The sequence below is a fragment of the Peromyscus californicus genome, unplaced genomic scaffold (genome assembly GCF_007827085.1).
Source record: "Peromyscus californicus insignis strain IS unplaced genomic scaffold, ASM782708v3 Scaffold_5__1_contigs__length_169319896, whole genome shotgun sequence".
Classification (NCBI taxonomy): domain Eukaryota; kingdom Metazoa; phylum Chordata; class Mammalia; order Rodentia; family Cricetidae; genus Peromyscus; species Peromyscus californicus.
In genome coordinates this window covers 90808125-90824940 of record NW_026294573.1, presented here as the reverse complement: position 1 = coordinate 90824940, position 16816 = coordinate 90808125, and the positions used below count along the sequence as shown (strand labels likewise).

At 47.3% G+C, this 16816-nt stretch overlaps 1 protein-coding gene across 5 annotated transcripts in view; it reads right to left on the bottom strand.

Moving 5' to 3' along the window:
* Epb41l4b (erythrocyte membrane protein band 4.1 like 4B) overlaps nt 1-16816 on the bottom strand; it is a 151496-nt gene that overhangs the window by 39666 nt on the left and 95014 nt on the right. For all 5 annotated transcript variants that reach the window (XM_052717805.1, XM_052717804.1, XM_052717807.1 and 2 more), the window contains 2 exons: nt 5414-5616; nt 3068-3186 (listed from right to left, as the gene is read on the bottom strand). In XM_052717805.1, the coding sequence (XP_052573765.1) occupies nt 3068-3186; nt 5414-5616 (322 nt within the window). The remainder of the gene's footprint in view (nt 1-3067; nt 3187-5413; nt 5617-16816) is intronic.

Below are 16816 nucleotides of genomic sequence, written 5' to 3'. Positions count from 1 at the left end.
TGACAATGATGGTAGTGACCATGACGATGATGGTGACAGCCACGATGGTGATGATGATCACAGTGATGGGGACCGTGGTGGTGGTGGTAATGATGACCACAATGATGATAATGGTGGTGATGATAGTAATAATGGGGATGGCAAAGAAAAGTGCCAGTAGCTGATGTGTACTAAGAACGTATCAGGAGCCAGCCATCGGCTACATAATGCATGTACATGACTCACTGGAGTCTCCTTTGTCCATCCTATTGGGAGGTAGGCACTTTTACATTTTTTTTCTTAAAGTCTTTATTTATTCGTTTAGTGGGAGGAGGGAGGAGACAACTTTGGAGAGTCAGGTCTCTCCTTCCACCACGTGGGACCCAGATATTGAATGTAGGCTTCGTGGCAGTGTCTTCCTGCCCAGCCATCTTGCTAAGCCATTTCTGTTGGCTTCTCTTGCTGGTACCTTCATCATCTCCACTTCAGCAGAAGGCAGACGATTTTGGGCTGGTTCTACAGTTTGGGAGGGCACAAGGTTCAATTCCAAGCTCTCCTCCATAAAAGGGGAAAGATTTACATGATCAGAAGGGAAAGTAAAGTGACATTTTCCCCAGTTTGTAGAAGAGAAAAAAACGATGCAGGGCCATGGGAAGCCACTTGCTCAGGATCATACAAAGTGATGCTTTAACATGAGAAAATTTTTAACATGAGAAAAAAAAGTATGAATGGCTTTCTTATGCTAGACTCTATAGTTAGAAAAGAAAATACAGCAAGGTATGCCTGAGATGTGAGGACAGTAATGATACTAAACTATCATGCTGGGCTTGGGGATGGCATATGACACTGGATTCATTATCCCAAGGGATGGAGCATCTTCCTTTAGGGAAATAAGTAACTCACATATAACTTACTATCTTGAAGGTTTACAGTGTGGGTTTAGGGTAATTTATTTTGTGTTTGTATATCCAGTTACATTAAGATATTTATCTCATATTTGAATGGATTTTTCATAGGTGTATTTGTAGTTGATTTTAATTTGGGGGGCTGACATGTTGGCAAACAGAAATTTAATTAGTTAGGAGCCCTTTGGAGGGTTTTGACAAAGGCTTATGGGGAAGTGGTTATTATACTGAGAGTAATGAAGACCTACTTAAAATAATGGAATGCTGCTAAAATAAGAAAAGGATTCAGCACTGATTTTTCCCCCTTAAATTTAGCCAACCTAAACTGTTGTTTGGGACATACAAGTCAAGCTAACTTGCTTCTGAGCCAGCTGGACAAAGCCAAAAGCCGTTCTGCTCGCTTATGTGAATCACCTCTGTTGAAGACCAACATGAAATTTGTAAAAACTTGTGCATCCTTTGTGTGAACTGTTTTGCTTAAAAGACATCTCTAGTGCAGGGTGGGGTTGCTCCATCTGTGGAGTACTGGCCTCACAAGTGTGAGGGCCTGAACGTGAATGCCCAGGAGCTGTCTAAGAAGCTGGGTCGTGTGGGCCATTCTGTCATCTCACTGATGACAACAGGTTGAGACCAGCAGGTCCCTGGGTGCCCACAGGGCCAGCTAGCCTGGCCTGTGCAGTGAAGTTCCAGGCCATTCAGAGATCCAGTCTCCAGTAAAGGTGGAAGCTGCCTGAGGACCAACACGCAGGTTGTCCTCTGACCTCCACACACTCATACATCCACGCCCACACACGCACCCCACACTCTCACGAATGCATGCACGTGCCTGCACACACACAAAAGTGGCTCCACAGGAGATGACAAGACCACAGTTGCAACTCAGAGCATGGCTCCAACACTTTTGTGTTTTTTTTTTTTTTTTGAATCACCATATTTTATGTTCAATTTTGAACTGTAGAAAGAAACCATATTGTCCAATGTGGCATTAAAGATTTCAAAACATACAAATAAATGACAATGGGGTATTGGTGTCAGAGCTGGGAACCAGCCATCTGTTTAGGGGTATCACCAGGGACAAGGAAACAATCAGATGTGTATTTAAACTGTTGGTACAGATAATTAACACATGGGAAATATGATAAGATTGAAATTCCTGCTGTCTTTTGGGCTACCACTTCGAAATAGGTAGAGAAAGTAATTAAATTAAGAATAGGAAGTTGGGGCTGGAGAGACGGCTCAGCAGTTGAGAGCACTGGCTGCTCTTCCAGAGGACCCAGGTTCAATTCCCACACGGTAGCTCACAACCGTCTGGATCTCCAGTTCCAGGAGACCCGACAGCCGTACACAGGCTGCTGCTGCCCAAAGCTCACTCATCAAGAAGGCAAGTGGGGCTCTGTTCCTGAGGCAGACTAATCAGAAAGGGCAAGAAGGCTGCAGGGGAGAAGCCGGGGAGCTGGCGCAGTAAGTATAGCACTTGTGCACACAGGAGGACCTGAGTTCGAGGCCCAGACCCATGGGAAAAGGCCAGGCATAGAGCTGGAGAGATGGCTCAGCAGTTAGCATGCTACTCTCATAGAGCATCGATTTGGTTCCCACATTAGGTATGGAACGCCAGCTCTAAGGGACCCAACACCTTCTTCCAGCCTCCACAGGCACACACACGTGTGCATACCAACATAGGCATACACACATATACATAAATTAAAAATCTTAAAAAAAAAAAAAAAAGCTGGGCATGGTAGTGCCTGATGTCAGCAGAGACAGGTAGGTGCCCCAGGGGTCAGGGTTTGTGAGTCCAGCTTAGCCTACTTGGTGAGTTTGAGGCCAGTAAGAGGTCTTGCCTGCAAAATAAACGTGGATAGCACCTGAGGAGCAAAACCTGAGATTGTGCTCTGACCTCTATACATGAGTGTGCATGCACATGCACACACATACATATATATGCATCTGTGCACATGAGTGTATGCATATACATGAGTATGTGTATGTATACACACAGGTACACCTGCCCAAGCATGAGCATGCACACATACATATACACACATGCATACCAGCACACACAGGAGCATGCATACACACACACACACACACACACACACACAGCTGGAATGGAAACACCTGAGGTTCAGGCACAGGGTGGGGGGTGCGGGGGCAGCACACTCCACGTGGAACCAGCCTGACACCTTGTTTATGTTGATATGCAGGGCAGGCCAGGGGCCCGCCGTCTTCACAGTCTCCAGCTCCAGCTTCTTCAGATGAGCAGCGGCTTCGCTGTACAGGGCAGGTGCTCCTGGACTCAGTTCTGCAACACAACCACAGGAAGGGAAACAGTGGAGGTTGAAATGGCAGCCAGATACAGGGGCCAGAGACGCCTGCAGGAGCCTGGCTCCCAGTTCCTTTTCTGCTCCTCCTGCTTGATGCTGCTGAGCAAGAATATCTGACATCGAGGTTTCACACCTTACTCCCTCAGATAGGAGCTGGGTGGCCCTGGGCACATTGTTTGACCTCTCCGAGCCTCTGGGCCATTTATAAGTGAAAATAGAAATCACTTATCTTGCAGGGTTGCTGTAGTATTTATTACCCCGTGAGGTTATTCTCATAAAAAGCCTTAAATGTGGAAAGGCCCTTTACATGCTGAAAAGATGGGTGTCCAGGCTGATAGGCACAGCAAGGCACCTTGGAGAATCATGTTTCTCAAATCAAAGCCATTGGCTCTTTGTATTGTGTTACATTTGTTTGCCACCCCACCTCCCTCTAGCTTGGATTTATTCATTAATGCATTAAACATTCACTAAATATCAAATATTCATTATACAATAAAGCTTGTGCTTTATTGCTTGTTAGCAACTGGCATCTGGGGAGTTGAAATAAACAAATACAACATGATTCTAGTGTAAGTGTGTGTGTGGGGGGAGATATTCCACATAAAAGCATGAAGAGCTTTCATCATTGCTATAGGCACAAGAGAGAAGACACCACCACCACACTCCGATGGCGGCGGGAGGGTGCAGGGGAGGCCGTGCTCATAACACGTGAGCCGGCTCCTGAGGGACGTAGAGGCTTACTAGGGCAGAGAGAAAAGCACTTCAGGCAGAGGGAAGAGCAATCCCAGAGGACAGGGCTGAGATCGCACAGTACTTGGTTAAAGAACGGAAGTTCGTGCAGCTGGAGTGAGGGAAGAGTCGGGGAGGCTGGGACCGCAGGGTGAGGCTTTGGAGGCCTGTATGAGACGGTGCCCAAAGTGTGGGCTTATCCCGGGGCAGGGAGGAACAGAAGGTCTTGATGCTGACATCGGCAGCTTCTAGATGGGGACTGCTTTGGAGGAGGGGTCCTGTTAAAAGGCCGTGACAGCTGCCTCCGTGCAAAAGGATGAGGTGAATGTAGGCACGCCTGGCCAGGGTTTGGATTCTTCACCCCCAGTGGGCCAGGAGTGCCCACCTTCCGTCCAGCTAACCTCACATGACTCTTGTGGTCTGAAGATGAGGGCTGAGGAGCTCGACCTGTCTCATCGGCTCAGGGCTGCCTGCCATGTCAGGCTAGAAGGGTCCTTGGCACTCACTGTACACCCTGTCTCCTGCTCACAGAGGGGCCCAAACCCAGAGAGCTGCACAGCAAGAGCCAGCATCCCTGCCTCTAACAGGCCTTGCCTCGGTGTTCCTGAAGGGGGCAGGTATGAGGGCTGTGTGGCAGGAACATGGAGAAGGGCTCCTGGGGGCAGGAGGGGACAGGGAGGGGGAAGATCAACAAATAGAAATGAGATTTGAAAAAAGCCACACTGAAACCCAACACTGAATGCTAGTTTAAAAAAAAAAAAAGATTTAGACAAGCAATAAAATAATAAAGATTTAAAGTAAGGGCCAAGTATGGTGGTGGCACATGCCTTTAATCCCAGCAGAGGCAGCTGGATCTCTTGTGAGTTTAAGGCCAGCCTGGTCTACAGAGTGAGAAAAAGAAAAGAAAGAAAAAGGAAAAGCTATTTCTTTGCCTCAGTTCATCAGAGACAAATTCCCAGATAAAGGAGAGTAAAAGTGAGTTTCTAGAAGATGATATAACATGCAAAAATGCAAGCCCCTTCTTTTATTAGAGTTAGCAGGGGCCAAATGAGTCATATTGGCAACCACACGCCTAATTGTTTACTGTTATCAACGTCTGCAGGATGGACTACACCACAGGCCCGGGGGATGCCTACACCGCTTTGCTGCTGGAGGCAGGGGTCACCAAGAGCAGAGGAGATTTTACTGTGGTCAGGACAGTAGGAACCCCAGCCGCTCCCTGCCTTTTCTCTTTTCCGCTGCTAGAGCGAGCCAGGGCCAGTGCTGAGCACTGCACAGGCACAAGTCTAAATTTGGGAGCAGGGAGGAATCTGTAACAAGGTGCAAGACGGAAGCCGACCGCTCTAGATGGCTCTGCCTCCAGGCATCAGGCTCTACAGTCCAAGCTGCCCAAACCCGGTAGCCATGGCAACACCACCCATTTCTGCCCCCCCACTAGCCCTCCCCACCCCACCCTGCTTCCCTCCACACACTCACTGGTGAGGGCCTTGCTGGAGTTTGGGGACCTCAGCGGCCCCTCCTTCTTCTCCAGGGTCAGCGAAAGGCCATAGTTGGAGTGGTGTTGGAGCTGGTGGTGGTGCCTCCCCGAAGCTTTGGGGGCGAACGGTGTGCCCCCATTCTCCTCGAGGCCGAAAGGCAGTCTTTCTGTCGGGCTGAGCGCTGGGGAGGAGAGCGGGTAGCTGGGGGCAGGCGACAAAGTCAGGATTTAGAACAACACAGCCTTTTGCTAACACCTTAAACCCCAAGACCGCGAGGCTCAACAAACAGAACCCTACTTAGATAGGGCATTGGGCCAAACTATGTCCAAAGATGATGATCCAAGTGGGCATTTGTATACATTAGCAATCTGACATCTTCAACCTTAAAAATGTCTTCACTTTGAAATGGAATAAAATAGCTTGCATTTTAAAAAGCCATCCTCGGGGCTGGAGAGATGCTACAGTGGTTAAGAGCACTGGCTAGTCTTGCAGAGGACCTGGATTGCGTTCCTAGCACCCATGTGGCAGCTCCCAAGCATCTGTAACTCCAGTTCTACAGGATCTGATGCCCTCTTCTGGCCTCTACAGGCACTGCATGCATGTGATGGACATAGGGGCAAAAGGCTCATATACATAAACGTATTTTTTCTTTTGAAAAAGGCATCTTCTAAATGCAAGATGAAAGAAAGAAAAACATAAATAATGCTTAAATCATCCTATGTTATAAGCCAGAGTTTCTCCTCTATCCACCCCAATTCAGAAAGTCCTTCTTATGTTCCCGCCCTTACATTTCTTCTCAGGGGTGGCCTGTAATTCAAGCATGGCCAGCCAGAACCTCCCACAATTCTGTTTAGAGGGATTTTATCCAGATGCACTCACTTGTTCCTAACTTTTAACAGCTGAAAGTGAAAAGATAGGAGCTCTCTTCCGGGTGGCTCACAATTGTCTCTAACTTGAGCTCAGAGGACCCACTGCCTTCTTCCAAACTCCTTGGGCACTGCACTTCATGGGAACAAACCCACACACATATCCACATAATTAAAAAATAAAGCCTTTTGCCAGGCAGTGGTGGCACATGCCTTTAATCCCAGAACTTGGGAGGCAGAGGCAGGTGGATCTCTGTGAGTTTGAGAGCCAGCCTGGTCTACAGAGCGAGTTCCAGGACAGGCGCCAAAGCTACACAGAGAAACCCTTTCTCCATAAATAAATAAATAAATAAATAAATAAATAAATAAATAAATAAATAAATACATACATACATACATACATACATACATACATACATACATAAATAAATATATATAAAGACTTTTAAAAATTATATTTCTTGGCAGTGCTTATATTAAAGCAAGTATATTGATATAACACCATAACATACTTTCTTCAACTAAATATTTTTTTCCTGACTGTAAAAGAAATTAAAGCATTTTTATGTGTTCATAAAGTACTGTCATGCCAGGGTACCATGTTCAAAGTGTATAATAAATAAGTCAGTTCTGGCCATCAGGATGTAAACTGAAGCTTCTTGTGGCCATCTTGCCCAGACATAAAGTAGTTATATCCCTGAAAAGAGGCTAAAGCGTGAAGGGAGAGAAGATGAGCAGAAGTTAAATGTAGGTGGAGTAAGAAAAGACTCTAATGGTAGGATTTGAGCACCTAGATCCAGCTATTCCTGAAGCTGGTACTACCGCCAACTCTTTCTATAAGGTTCACAGAATGCATTGAATGGTTGACTATGGTAGCTGGGTTTCTCTCATCTATGATCTAAACCAGGATTCACTTATTGGTTTTGTGGGAGACAGTAGGTGGCTGTGGAATTTAAGAAGGGTAGAAGGAGCCATTACAGGCCTAAGAAACACCATGGGCAAAGGTGCTAGGAGCCGGAAGGGCAGAGTGTATAGAGAGACGGGCATGAGGAGGAAGCCAGAAGGAAGTGTAGTTCAAACGACAAGCTGGACTAGTGTGAAGGGCGATGTGTACGGAGTTATCATCTGAGCAGCAAGGAACCATGGGAAGGGTATGAGCTGCCCTCTGGGATATTCCCGATAGTGTAAGCAGGGCTTGGGGACACTGAGGAAGGAGGTGGGAGTGGGCTCATTACAGAGGCAGGGCAGAGTTCAGAAGAAAAAGTGTGCTTGTCACCACTGGTACAGCTGCTGGATTCTTCAGCCACCCCGGCTGCCTTGTGGAGACTCGTTCAAGGGTACTCTTACTGGGTGTGTACCTGGGGGAAGTGGAAGGTGGCATGGTTTTGAGCCTGGAGGGCTCCACCCTCACCTCTTCCCCTTAGCAATAGTTCTGAGTACCCACCTTCCTACTGGGGGCAGTAAAAAAGCACACCATGTTAGCTGAAAGTCCTTCTCTCCTCTGCCCTGCCGAGGCCCTGCAGGAGACTCTTGACCGCTGTTCTACAGGGCAGTAATCGCCGGAATTCCATAGCTGAGAAGTTGTATAGCTAGGATTTTATAACAACTCTGTGGACTGCAAAGCCTACCAACATTATTTTCCCATCCTTCAAATGTTTGGAAGATATTAGCCCTCTCCCGGGAGAGGGTGTGATGGGGCCTTCAGAAGAGCAGACATCCTTTGTGGGGCTGGAGAGGCTTCCCAGTATATGGCTGGCCATCTTCCCTCATCCTACCCATTTCTGGCCTGCTCAGAGTCTGAGTGGCATTAGGATTGTCTAGTCATGAAGGACAGAGAGACAAGAAAGGGCCATTGGCTGGATGCAAGAAGAGATTGTGGAGACAGGGAGGAGGGAGGAAATGGCAGGCAAATGGCACATTATCAGTAAAAGAAGGAGGTGGGGAGTGAGGGAGGCTCTGATGAGCTTCAAATGCTCACAGTGAGTGTGGGAATGAGCACCCGCAGGGAAACATGGCCAAGAGCGGAGAGCTGGCATGCAATCAGGCCTGGAAGAGTTGGAGAGCTTTGAGGAAGAGTTCCTGAAAGATGGCAAATAGATACCACCTCAGATGCCAGATCCATCTTCACCTCTGCCCAGAGTGTGAGAAGGATTCTGAGATTGGGCCCCACTCAGGGAAAAAGAGCTGGGATTGGTGAGTGATGCCTGTCACAGGCTTGGAAGGCTATGGCGCTATCATGAACTTGTCTCTACATGTGGAAATGGTGCACATTTTTTTTATTTCAAGGAAACTCATAATGAAGAGTGAAATAGTAAAAACAAGCAAACAAACAAACAAGCAAACAAACAAACCAGAGAACCCACCTATATGCCAGGAATGAGAAACCACATAATAACATGTCAAATAAAATATGCATTCTTGCCGGGCGGTGGTGGCGCACGCCTTTAATCCCAGCACTCGGGAGGCAGAGGCAGGCAGATCTCTGTGAGTTTGAGGCCAGCCTGGGCTACCAAGTGAGTCCCAGGAAAGGCGCAAAGCTACAGAGAAACCCTGCCTCGAAAAACCAAAAAAAAAAAAAAATATGCATTCTTGATTTTCCTCTTACCTAAGTGGTTGGGTTGGGGTAAAAAGAAGACAAATGGGAAGAAATTAGACAAGAGTGGGAGAAACTGCCTGGCTAGAGCAATAAATCCGGTGCAGCTGAGCATCACAGGAAGAGCAACTATTCTTATCATGGGACAATTCCCTCTGATATTAAGACTCAGGAAGAAAACAACTCCCAAGTCTTAGGAAGTTCCTGAAACATATTGGTTCACAAGTTCCTCTTCCCCCAAGGTTATATAAGCAGTAAGGACCGCTGAGGAGAGGAGACACTACAACCTGCTGAGCTTCCTGGAAGTCATGCAGAGAGCCCCAGGGTTCCAGCTTTTGTGAGTTGTCACCCTTGCTGGGGTAAGCTTTCGGTGATGTGGATGCCTTTGAGTCACCATGTTCCTGTGAGTGACACCAATGAATTCATTGGTTCACCAAGCTGGAGTTCGGTGGCCTCTGGGTGAGGAGACATTTGCTCACATCTCTCTAGGACAGTGTCACAGTGGAATGAGTTGGGAGCATTCTCTGCTCACACACAGGAACCATCCTAAAGACCCAAACATGGGTTTTGTTGGGTTATAGATCTGTTAAGGAAATTTCTCAAGGCCCTGTGCTCACAAATTGTCCTTGGAGGCAACATTAATACAGACTTTGAGGTGAATGGTATCCACAAGGATGTGCGTCTACCTTGTGACCTCAGTAAATCAACTCACAGCATAGGGTCCAAGAACATGCAGCAACACACCAGCCTTAGGGAAGTTGGCCAAGGCTCAGGATACTAGGCCAACTCCATGCTCACTGCTATTAGGAAGCTGAGGCTCATGGAGTGTTTAGGATTCTGGAAAGGGGGTCACAAGTACTTTTAGAATCCACCACCAGACATGCTGCCAGGGCAGAACAAGGAAAAGGAGAACCTGAATTCAGGGCTTTCTCTTAAAAGCAAGACCAAGTGAGGGTGCTCTTGAGAAGTCATTCATAACCTTTGCAGTATAGGCAAGCTCTGGGTGATATGGGCCCTGGGGACCTAAGCTGGGATAAGAAAGTACAGATTTTATAATGGAGCTCCTCAGCTATCCTCTGGTTCTGTGGCTTTAAACTCTAGCTGGATGTTAAGATCATCAGGAAAACCCTTACATTCTACTAGAGGGAATATAAGACGATGGGTCATTCAGTTTGAAAAAACCGCCTGCTGGATCCTCAAGAGAGTTAAAGACATAGTTACTGTATTATCCAGAAATTCACACCAAGATCAGCATCCAAGGAAAGGGAAGATCCATGAAAAATTTGCACCTGAATGCTCATGAACAGCATTATTCATAATCACCCAAAGGTAGAAATAACCAAGTCCATTGATTGATTAACAAATAATCAAACTGTGGTATAGCGATACAATGGAAAATTACTAAGCCATGAAAAAGAAGTGAATTACAAACCCATGTTACAATGTAAAGGAACCTTGGAAACATGCTGTCTGCAAAGAGGACAGATACCAAGAGTCACATATGTGATTCCATGCTCAGAACAAACAAATAGGGAGGAGGCTGGAGGTTATTAGGGGTGGGCAGGGTGTGAGCAATCGGGAGTCAAAGACTATTGTTACTGAGTTACAATAACAATAGGGAGGAATGAAATATTTTTAAAACGGTAAAGTCCATGCTATACAATTTTACAAAAGTAACCAACTGTACACTTTGCTGAACCGTACACTATGTGAGACAGATCCCAGCAAAGCTAGAGATCTTGAGAACACAGTCCCCTATCTCTAGACCCTGAAACTGGCCCGGGAACCACAAACTTTCTCCAACCTGCAGGCAGCTCATTCTGCATATGGGCTCACCACGGGAAGGGGGGTGAGCAGGTCACACAGCCGGAGACCAGCAGCTGAGTCCGGGACACAAGCCAGGCCTCCCACCTTTGGCCCTGGAGCCCAAAGGGCAGCCCATCTGCTGTGCCTCGCCATCTGCTCAGCTTCTACTTAAGGCAGCACGCGTTGTTATCAGGAAAATCCAAGTCCTCTCAGAAGCCGCTGGCTGAACCAACTCACGTTCTCAACCATCCACTAAGCTCCGCAGAAACAGAAACCACCATGTGTAATAGTGTCCCCGCTGTGCTGGAAGAAGGGCTGGTGCCCGCAAGGCCAGAGACGCCTCAGTGTGCTCAATAAGCAGTCCAGGGCCAGCTCCTGTGTGTGCTAGGCATGGCAGTTGGCAGGAAAGGGACCTCAGTTCAGCCTCGGCATTGTCAGAGGAGACTTCCTGGGGGCAGAGATGATTGAAGCAAGACAGTCCTGAAGGTTGTGGAGGAGCGAGGGACAGGGACACTAGACATTCCAGGTGGAGGATTCTCCAACTGCTAAGACCTGGAGCTGACACTAGGTGTCGGGGTAGGGGCCTGCCTAGCTTCCATGCGTGCTTAAGGGTGAGTGCCCTGGTGTTTCTCTTCACGCCTCCCATTTGGGCTACAAACTCATGGTGATTAATGAGAAATCAACATTCTTTTCTGAAATGAAGAACTGCTCCAGTCTCCCAAAAGGAACAATCCATTCTCAGCTCGGGACCTTGAGGCGCCCTCTCTGCTCCACTGCCCACCGTGCTGAGTGATTGCAGGCTTGCTGCCCACTTTCCCTCACACACTCCAGGAGGTTCAGTGCTCTTCAGGGCTCCCCATCCAGGCTTGCCTCCTGTACCCCACTGACGCCGGATGCCTACGGTGACACTTCCCTTTGTCCTTATCCCTTTGCTCTGGGGTGGTAAGCACTTTCCAATCATTCTCATTTTGGAGGTTGCTTCAGTGACCATTTGGGTCCTTCGTTCCTCCATCCTTTGTATAATCACGTCCCTGCACTAAATTCCCTCTGTAGGAAAGACCGAGGTTAGTTTCCATTTCCCTGACTGCTCATGCCCGATACACAGTGTTAACCTGCCTGCTCTGCATTCCTCCAGCTTTCCCTCTGAACTAGCAGTGAATTGGACAGTTACTTTTATTTTAATGTTATTTCACAGGATAGCCCAAATCTGACTTCCTTTCTCACATCGTTCTTTTTCTTAGCCGTCAAATATGTCCTGCGCGCTCCCTTTCTTTAGCTTGGATTTCCATGTCTGTCTCTTTGTTCTCCTTACCATCTGCAGTCAGTCTCTTCTGGTTGAAAAGGAAAGAAAAACAAACCAACCAGAAGTCGGGGAGCTTCTGTGTGCTTCGCTTCCGTGTGCTTCGCTTCCGTGTATTGCTTCAGAGTTCAAGGTGGCTGCCCAAAAGTCCCATTGGCCTTCCAATTTGGAGCATTAAATACTGTGGTTTAGAAGAGCATATATATACGGCACATACTTCTCTCTACTTATTAAGATGGTTTAAAATGGTCTTAGGTCAGAGTTTTGTTTCTTTTCATTATGGTATAGAACAAACACGATTAACCACGATCCCAGGTATTTTTCAGTTTCATCCCAATTTAAAGTAACATCAGTCATTTTATCTCCTAATATCTATCCCTCCCTTCCCTTCCATTCCTCCTACTGCTGCGTGTGTGTGTGTGTGTGTGTGTGTGTGTGTGTGTGTGTGTGCGCGCGCACGTGTGCCGTATGTGTGATGCTTGCACATGAGTGTGTAGGTGCATGCGCCCACACATACACTTGTGGGGCTCAGGCCAGGACACCGAGTGTCCACCTCCATCGTTTTCCTCACTCCCTGGAGGCAGGGTCTCTCACTGAACTGGAATTCTGTTTGCTGTTTCAGCTAGGCTGGCTGGCCATTTCAAAGGCTGGGGTTACAGGCATACACAGCCATGCTTTTTACATTGGTTCTGGGGATCTGAATTCAAGTCCTCACGCTTGCAGACCGGGCTCCCTTACCCACTGAAACATCTCCCCATCTCTCTCCATATGTACGTACACACACACACACACACACACACACACACACACACACACACACACAGCTACTGAGTTCAGAATATTTCTGCTTCTGGCCTCTTTGCCTGCCTTTCTTATTAGCTGAAACTCACTTGGAGTTTAAGATAGTCAGGGGAATTGTGTTCATCCTTTCTAGTATGCCATATTTTGTTTTCTTGGCTTATTGCACTGGTCAGTAGTACGCATCGGGGGACACTAAAGGCCATCTGTCACTCTTGTCTCTGTTCTGGAGTTCCCAGGCTAATGTTTCAACATTAAGTGCAGCTCCTGCAAACCTCATTCACCAGGTGAGACCCAGCCCTCCCACTTCAAGGTTGCTAAAATCCTTGAGCCATGCCTGCTGCCTGCCCGGAGGAGATCAGCACTGTTCCCTCAGCTAGGTGCTTTAAAAAGATGGTATTCAAACTCCCCCACTGCGTCACCAGCCAGCTTATCATTTGGGAATTGATTTTCCAGGGAGCCACACTACAGTGCCCTTTTCTTCTGGCGTCTCTCCACAGCTCCGTGGCTTTTCAGAGGGAGCTGGACGCTGACTCAGCAGTGGCAAAGGAGATTTCCCCAGTGTTCTGAGCGGGGGGGGGCACATTTTATATTTTTAGCTTGGAGATTCAGACTAATCACGAAGCAGTCAACTATTTCCTGACCATTCTCTCTCTTTAGCTTGCATTTCCATTTCCTTCTCTGTTCTCCTACCTTCTGCAGTCTGTACATTCTGACTGAAAAAAAAAGGGGGGGAATAGACATGGGGTAGCTCTGTCCCTTTCACCCTGCAGGCCCCCCCCCCCAAGAACAGCTGTGAACACCTTCATCTCTTCGCTCCAAAGTAATTATCTATGAAATCATGAAGATCCTTAACAGTCTGATGGTGGGGCGTGCTCTAGAGAGACGGAGGCAGGAGGATCATCGTAAGTCTAAGGCTAGCCTGGTCTATCTAGCAAGCTCCAGGCTGGCCAGAGGTATGCAGTGAAATCCAAGCTAGCTTGGTCTATACAGGTAGCTCCAGGCTGGTCAGAGATCCAGTTTTAAAACAAAACAAATGAAAATGACAACCATCAAAAAACAAAACAAAACAAACCCAAATCTGTGCTCTTTTGTTTGGCGCCATGCCCCACTTTTTTCCTCTTTCAAATCTTGTCTCAATTGTGAGTTTCCCTGAGAGGCCACTGACACCCTCCCCGTCAGGTTCTCTGCGCTACATTCACAGCCTGTGTGAACAGTATTCCTTCCTAGACTATTTGCTGACATTTCTTTGGGAAAGCATAGAATACACAGAGGACTGCCCCCCCCCCCCCGCCCCCCACATCCTATTCTCTTACGCAAATCATTCCAAGACTTTAGGATTGTCTTCTTCCAAGGACCTTGTCCCACATTCTAACCTGTCTCCCCTGCTGACAGAATTAACAGCAATCCCTGTGGCCTTTCCACCTTCCAAACACCCTCCCATCAAGCAGGTAGGCTGGGAAATCAACAGATGCTCATCTTTTAATAGATGCCAACGCCTGGGTGGCTAAGGAGTCTCCCCACAAAAGTGCTGTGCCAGCCTGACATCTCTCCCAGACCACCACAAAGAGCACGCTCCATTCATGCCCCTTCCCCACAGTGCAGCTGATCTGGGCTGCACTGCTCTGGTTGCGTTGGCAATGGTGCTGCGTGGAGAGTCAGTGTCTACACAATTCTCACGGCAGCACCCATGCAGCAACAAATTCTCTGTACCCTTTCTGGAGAAGCCTGGCTGGGGCAAACTGGTTCCCGTTTTAGTTCTGAGCTGATGTGGGCACAACTGCAAAGGCCACATCAGAACTAACAACACGGGGGTGGGGGTGGGGTGGGGGTGGGATGCTGCTGATGGAAATCTCAGGAGAGCTGTCAGTGGATGGGCCTCAGAAGGGCTGCAAGTGAGCGGAACCATTTATCCTCCTAATCCCTGGGCTAAGTGGATAGGCCCCCAGGGTCTAGGGCCTCCAGCAGCCTCATCTACTACGTCCCGTGTGTACTGTGTCGTTTTCTACATGTGCTGTGGAACAGATGCCGGGAAAGGCCATTCCTAATCCATGTTCAGTGTCCTCACCCAGAAGTGTGTCTCACTCAAGCATGGTGTTGTTTGGGGTCAGATGTCAGCCAGAAGTACATCTCAAGAAAACTAGGACATTGATCATGCTCTTTAAATACAAAGGGACCCCTCCAAATTAATATTTTTTTGAATGCCCAACACTGTACCATTTGTCAATTTATTTAATCTCCAACCATCATTTAAAGACTATTAATCTGGGCTGGAGAGATGGCTCAGAGGTTAAGAGCACTGGCTGCTCTTCCAGAGGTCCTGAGTTCAATTCCCAGCAACCACATGGTGGCTCCCAACCATCTATAATGAGATCTGATGCCCTCTTCTGGCCTGCAGGGATATGTGCAGGTAGAACACTGTATATATAATAAATACATGGATCTTTAAAAAAGACTACTAACCCTTATTTTCTAAATATGGAAGCAGGAACAGAAAGACTATGTAACTCTGCCATGGTAACACAGCTACAGGATATTAGAGCTGGGATTTGAACACAGAAAACTTGACTCTTGAATGCTGTACTCTCTTTAGGGGTAAGTGTCGCTGCCTGGCCCTGTGGATTACAGGAGGCCTAAGGGGAACAAAGGAAAGTAGCCTGGCACCTCACTGTGGGCTTGCTGTGTGCTATGAGTTCATGGAACTCATGTCACTCAAAGGAGCTCATTTGTTTTTCTGGTCACTCTGTGTCCACCGGAGACGGCAGAAGGGGCACGTGATCACCTGAGCAACACAGGGTTACAAAGTTCTCACTGAAGTCAGAGTAAGTGTACTTGGGTTGTGGTAGAATGCCTATTTGCAATACTGTAGTCTGTGCATAATGGGTTTGAAGAGAAAACTCTCAACGTCTTGCAGAGAGACACATTACAAATGTTAGGAGCGTTCACTACGGTGATTTCTTACAGAAACTTAGTTTCATTTGTTAAAGGGAAAAAAAGACTAGAGAGAAAGGTCACCCCCCCCCCCCCCCGCTTTCTTTCCCTCCCCCCCCCCCCCCCGGTGTGTGTGTGTGTGTGTGTGTGCGCGTGCTTACTGTGCATAAAACCCTGGGTTCTATCCCTGGTGCCTCTCTCCCACTTATTACATTTTTTATTTGTATTTGTGTGTTTGTATGTCTGCTTGTCTATATGTACACGTGTGTGTGTGTGTGTGTGTGTGTGTGTGTGTGTGTGTGTGTACGTGTGTGCGCAAGTGTCTGCTGAGTCTAGAAGGGGGCTAGATCCCTTTGGAACTGGAGTTCCAGTGAGCCATGATGTGGGTGTTGGGAACTGAACTCAGAACCTCTGCAAGAGCAGCCAGCACTCCTGACAACTGAGCCATCTCCATCTCTCCACTCTCATCATTTATGGCTTTCGTTTTGTTTTGTTTTTTGACAAGAGTCTCATTATGTAGACCAGGCTGCCTGGAACTTGCTGCAGAGATCCACTTGCCTCTGCCTTCCAAATTTCTGGGATTAAAGGGGTGAGCCACCACACCCAGTTCCCCATTACATTTTAAAATGTGCCTTCAATTCCTTTACACAGACTGGTAGAGGGGAATTTTCCCAAATTGTAATTCTTTCAAGAAAATTTCCAAATAATCAACTTTCCAAATTAATTCTATTAGCATGGGTGATGTGTGGCTCCAAATTAGGTGGTGCGTGTGTGTGTGTGGGGGGGATTCTTAATTTAACCAGTATCTTAGCAATCTGGAGTTAAAGACAGTGTCTTTTTCAACACGGTAGTAGTGGGAGAGTGTAGATGTCTAGTAAATGCTTGCTCAATGAACTTGTTCCAAGGCATTAGATTTTAATTTTCTTTAGATAATTTTCAAGTGTCTATTCGTAAAGGTCTCACTTTGCTTACGAGTTCCCTAGTTGCTTGTAACACCATTAATTTACATCTGCAAATTGTAGAGTAACACTGCTCATCTTAGGGACAGCCTAGAAGATTCCATGGTCCTACATGAGGGGGCATAGGATAGGCACACTCATCTTTCAA